The sequence below is a fragment of the Trichinella spiralis genome (assembly GCF_000181795.1).
Source record: "Trichinella spiralis strain ISS 195 chromosome Unknown Scfld6691, whole genome shotgun sequence".
In the NCBI taxonomy this organism is placed as follows: Eukaryota; Metazoa; Nematoda; class Enoplea; order Trichinellida; family Trichinellidae; genus Trichinella; species Trichinella spiralis.
This window is the reverse complement of record NW_003533630.1, coordinates 1-1,101: the sequence shown is the minus strand read 5'-3', so window position 1 is coordinate 1,101 and position 1,101 is coordinate 1. Positions and strand designations below refer to the sequence as shown.

General features: G+C 37.1%; 1 protein-coding gene across 1 annotated transcript; it reads left to right on the top strand.

Annotated features, from left to right (window-relative positions):
• Positions 1 to 86: 86 nt before the first annotated feature.
• On the top strand, positions 87 to 445 carry Tsp_14927 (hypothetical protein; the record flags this gene model as incomplete). The annotated part of the gene is made up of 2 exons (XM_003366034.1): positions 87 to 221; positions 262 to 445. Coding segments are annotated over 2 exons (319 nt in total), but the record flags the coding sequence as incomplete, so codon positions are not given.
• Positions 446 to 1,101: the final 656 nt, after the last annotated feature.

Here is a 1,101-nt window from a genome sequence, read left to right as displayed (position 1 = left end):
CCTTGTGGGATGTGTTGTTTTCCACCAACAGCAGTTTTCTATATGATGCTATATTTTCCCAGATATTTGTTTTTTAATATTAACAGAGCGAGGAGCATACATGTAGCGGTTTTGAAGTTTGCGAGTTGTCGTGGTCTCGTGGTGGGAATTAGTTATAAAAAAGCACATCATCATTGTCATTGTCATCATCCCTGCTCGGACATGAACATGACAGAAGATACGTGTGTTGAAATTCTTTCGTCTCGTTTGTTTTCTTATAAGCCTCAGAGGGAAAAGAAGTGTTGATCTTTTTTTTTATCTTATTGCGTTGTCACAGCTTGCTTGCGCTTACGTGAATTATTTGAAATGCATGGAAAAATGCGTGAGCCTGTTCGGTCCGATTGATCAAGAACAATCAAATGCTCGAGTGGAAACGGTGAAGCGACACCGATGGGAAGTAGAATGAGGAAGAAGTTTTGAAGAGGTTTCTTCATTCAGTTAGAAAGATTCATTTATGAAAATGACCGATTTTTTTATTTCAGAAATGTTCTTGTTTTGAACGGTTAATTTGAATATGTGTTTAAAATTATTATGACTGTTCGTTGGGATTTCGTAATAGAATAGTGGAGATGGGCGTTGTAAAAAGAAAGTGACATTGCACGTTTTGAAGCGCTTACGATTTTGCCATTTACACGCGTCAGGTGGCTAAGTGATCCAGATTGCAAATAGAATAGAATCGATTAGGCTAACCCAAGCAAACACTGCACTCTGACATTTTTATCGGTGGTTGGGCTTGTTTGTGATCATAGAAAGACCGTATTTGAGCATTGACTGTTGTACACTTCTCAATCTATTCACTTCACACCTAAATTGAAAAATTAGAGCTCATCCTCGATTCTCGATTGCACTGCCATTTGTGATTCTCTACATTATTGATGTAAAAAACTGCCACTTTGCTGCTAAATGCATTGTCTTTCTCATATGATGATGCTCATTGTCTTAGGCATGTTGATGTGTATGATTATTTTTTCTTTATTTATTCCAAACCAGCCTATCATGGATGAGATAAGTAGAGAGAATTTGTTTCCTCTCTTAATGTAGGGATTATTCATGTTTGTTCTG